Raw genomic sequence first — 4,201 nt, forward strand, 5'->3', positions numbered from 1 at the left:
TGTATATGTCAACATTCAAATCTGATTTAACATATATTGATTTTGATATCCAACATCATATTTGTTAAAAGCATTTCACATAAGAGATTAGCTAGTGAGTGTCTGCTATTATTTCTATCATGCATTGTAAAGATACACACCCAACATTTAACTATGGGTATCTCTATATTTCTAGCTAGTAGGATTATACTTTATTCATATTTTCCTACTTCAACTTAATAGTAGTTTACATTTTTAAAAATCAGCACATTTAAATTTTATTAAAACGAAGTTATAAAGGAAAATCTTGGTAGATTTCATTTATACACACTATAATAATATATTTTAGTAGCTATTTATATTACAAACATGAAACATTAAAAATAAAGCAAATTTTAAAAAAATATTTTCTCAAAGTTCTCTCATGAGACTAAGAATGGGAAGAGGAGGTTACGACAGAATGAAACAATGTTTTCCAGCACAAAAAATATCCTTTGGGATATTGAAGGAAAATGGGATAGTGAAGGAAAAGAATGGGATAGTGAAGGAAAAAAGGAAAGAAGGAAAAAATGAAGGAAGAAATTCATGTAATAGTACTAACACTCTTTTCCCATTTTTCCATTTTCTTTACAGCTGATAAAGAAATATCCTTTTTGTGCTGGAAAACATTGCTTCATTCTGTCGTAACCTCCTCTTCCCATTCTTATTCTAAACTGTGATCTTGGGCTTGATATCAGTGTTTCTTCCATTTATCTGTTGTGTGCTTATTCAGCACTTTGCTTTAGAGATTTAGTCACCCTACTCACCAACTCTTCGGTTGAGTTGAGCTGGGCTATGAGTACCAGTGAGGTCTGAGGAACTGGAAAAAGCCATTGGAGAGAGCAGGGATGCTAATGGGTCATCACAGTTGTCTGAAACAATCAAAGAGGAAGAGAGCAAATTCTCTTAGTGAAAGACAGTCCACAAAGAAAGGAATCGTGGCAATATACATCACCATTTATTAACTCCTGCTCTGAACAAGGCTAGCATGACTTATTTCTATGTGCTATTTCATCTACTCACAACAATCCTGAAAAACAGGTATAACTTACCTTCACAGTTAGATAAAGTTCAGAGATGTTAAGTTTATTTTGTTCAAGGTCACGCACTAAAAACATGTGTGGCCAGAATTCTCACCCAGGTTTATCTAATTCAAAAACCCAACCACCCAACCATTCCTTGAATTAATCCTTTGAGCAAAGCTTCAAGTTACAGCTACTGAGCTTATTCTATATTAAAGGGGAAAACATTGTTTAACTGCTCTCCCATATTCAGTCCCTAAGGACTCTTGTAATAGTTGTATCTAGAGGGATAGAATAACTTAGAATATCTCATTCCCAGTTGTGTAAAAATCTTTGGAAAATAAGTTTCTAATTTTAATAATTTATTTCTTCTCCACATAGTAATAGAGAATAGTTTTGATCTTGTTCAATTTGAATCTGATATTTACTTCAGTAGTTACCTTTCCAGCCTTCTCTAAATGTGGTAAGTGTGTTTTCTAAGTCATCTTTGATGCTTCCCAAATGCAGAACAGGGTGCGGCTAGGGGCAGAGAGGTGGTCTTGATAGCATAGATATGTTCTCCCATATTGACACTGACACCTGGCCATTCAATCTCGTGTAGAGAATGCTGCTCTTTGCATAGTATATTGGTCATCTAAAAGTTGTTTTTTATTTCATTTATTTGTTTGCATCCTCTCATAGATGGTGTGCTCTTTGTAGAACCTCAGAAAAGAATCTGATACATAAATAGGCTTTCCATAAAATCTTGTTGAAAGAATGGGATAGTGAAGGAAAAAAAGAAAGAAGGAAAAAAAGAAGGAAAGAAAGAAGGAAAAAAAGAAGGAAGAAATTCATGTAATAGTACTAACACTCTTTTCCCATTTTTCCATTTTCTTTACAGCTGATAAAGAAATATCCTTTTTGTGCTGGAAAACATTGTTTCATTCTGTCGTAACCTCCTCTTCCCATTCTTATTCTAAACTGTGATCTTGGGCTTGATATCAGTGTTTCTTCCATTTATCTGTTGTGTGCTTATTCAGCACTTTGCTTTAGAGATTTAGTCACCCTACTCACCAACTCTTCGGTTGAGTTGAGCTGGGCTATGAGTACCAGTGAGGTCTGAGGAACTGGAAAAAGCCATTGGAGAGAGCAGGGATGCTAATGGGTCATCACAGTTGTCTGAAACAATCAAAGAGGAAGAGAGCAAATTCTCTTAGTGAAAGACAGTCCATAAAGAAAGGAATCGTGGCAATATACACCACCATTTATTAACTCCTGCTCTGAACAAGGCTAGCATGACTTATTTCTATGTGCTATTTCATCTACTCACAACAATCCTGAAAAACAGGTATAACTTACCTTCACAGTTAGATAAAGTTCAGAGATGTTAAGTTTATTTTGTTCAAGGTCACACACTAAAAACATGTGTGGCCAGAATTCTCACCCAGGTTTATCTAATTCAAAAACCCAACTACCCAACCATTCCTTGAATTAATCCTTTGAGCAAAGCTTCAAGTTACAGCTACTGAGCTTATTCTATATTAAAGGGGAAAACATTGTTTAACTGCTCTCCCATATTCAGTCCCTAAGGACTCTTGTAATAGTTGTATCTAGAGGGATAGAATAACTTAGAATATCTCATTCCCAGTTGTGTAAAAATCTTTGGAAAATAAGTTTCTAATTTTAATAATTTATTTCTTCTCCATATAGTAATAGAGAATAGTTTTGATCTTGTTCAATCTTGAATCTGATATTTACTTCAGTAGTTACCTTTCCAGCCTTCTCTAAATGTGGTAAGTGTGTTTTCTAAGTCATCTTTGATGCTTCCCAAATGCAGAACAGGGTGCGGCCAGGGGCAGAGAGGTGGTCTTGATAGCATAGATATGTTCTCCCATATTGACACTGACACCTGGCCATTCAATCCCGTGTAGAGAATGCTGCTCTTTGCATAGTATATTGGTCATCTAAAAGTTTTTTTTTTTATTTCATTTATTTGTTTTCATCCTCTCATAGGTGGTGTGCTCTTTGTAGAACCTCAGAAAAGAATCTGATACATAAATAGGCTTTCCATAAAATCTTGTTGAAAGAATGGGATAGTGAAGGAAAAAAAGAAAGAAGGAAAAAAAGAAGGAAGGAATTTATATAATAGTACTAACACTCTTTTCCCATTTTTCCATTTTCTTTACAGTTGATCTTATAGGACATTACAAAATGACTTCATGGAACCTAGACATAATTCTGACAAAACAAATTTGAAATTTGAAATTTGAAATGTGTTATTCAGTTTGAAAGTAAACTTCATGGTATTAAAAGTTCTCAGGAAAAGTCGATTTGACATATTTTTAAAGAAAATATACATATGATTATGGGGCTGTTTATCCAACAAATTCTTTGGGAGTGGTATTTCATTTAATTATAGGAAAATTAATGAGAAACATAAGGATTAAATTTTTGTTTGTTAAATGTGTTAAAAAATTAACTGGCACAGCGTATTTTGAGTTTTTCCTCAAACACAAATGTTTAAAAAATGTTTTGAGATATTTGACAAACACGTAACAGAGCCAGATCCTTACTGAAGAGAAATAACATAAAAACCACAGCAAGGCCATCTTAGCAGATATGGCCATTTCATGAACAGAAAGCAGAGCTTAGGGACACTTTTCTCTTGGCATAAGATGCAAGTGAGGGAAGGTGCATACATACCTCCAACACACTTGTCTGAAAACATAAATCTGCTACCTTATTTATTGGAAAATAATTTGAACATTAATGCAAATTTTGTATTTACTTATGCCTGTTTTATCATCAGGAAACATCAGGTGAATGTAGAAAATTGAAACTAATTGAACTGAGCCACAGGAGTGTTCCATACATGTGTGCACATACACCATATAATATCCCAGTTAGTTCACAACTATGTGATGGACCCCACCTATGCACATCTAAATTTATTCTTCAATTTCAAACAACATTGCCTCCATCACTTCCCAACAACTCACAACCCTTCTGACACCCACTTCTGCAAGCAAACTGAAAATCTTTTGAAGGTAAAATATTATATTTATTATAGTATTTATGGATTTATTAAGCATAGAACATGTGTAAAACTGTGCTATCATCTTTATTAGGTTCTTATGGTCTTTTTATGTGTCACTGATGACATTTTTAGTGCTATGCCCCTT

General features: G+C 34.1%; 1 protein-coding gene across 1 annotated transcript in view; it reads right to left on the reverse strand.

Moving 5' to 3' along the window:
* The window catches only part of CNTNAP5 (contactin associated protein like 5), a 587,467-nt gene extending 584,569 nt beyond the window's left edge, over positions 1 to 2,898 (reverse strand). The window contains exons 1-2 of the mRNA XM_023532684.1: positions 2,790 to 2,898; positions 2,094 to 2,198 (exon numbers count right to left, since the gene is read on the reverse strand). Of these exons, the coding sequence (XP_023388452.1) occupies positions 2,094 to 2,198; positions 2,790 to 2,898 (214 nt within the window). The remainder of the gene's footprint in view (positions 1 to 2,093; positions 2,199 to 2,789) is intronic.
* Between the last annotated feature and the right edge of the window lie 1,303 nt (positions 2,899 to 4,201).

Source organism: Pteropus vampyrus, unplaced genomic scaffold (assembly GCF_000151845.1).
Source record: "Pteropus vampyrus isolate Shadow unplaced genomic scaffold, Pvam_2.0 Scaffold87, whole genome shotgun sequence".
Taxonomy (NCBI): Eukaryota; Metazoa; Chordata; class Mammalia; order Chiroptera; family Pteropodidae; genus Pteropus; species Pteropus vampyrus.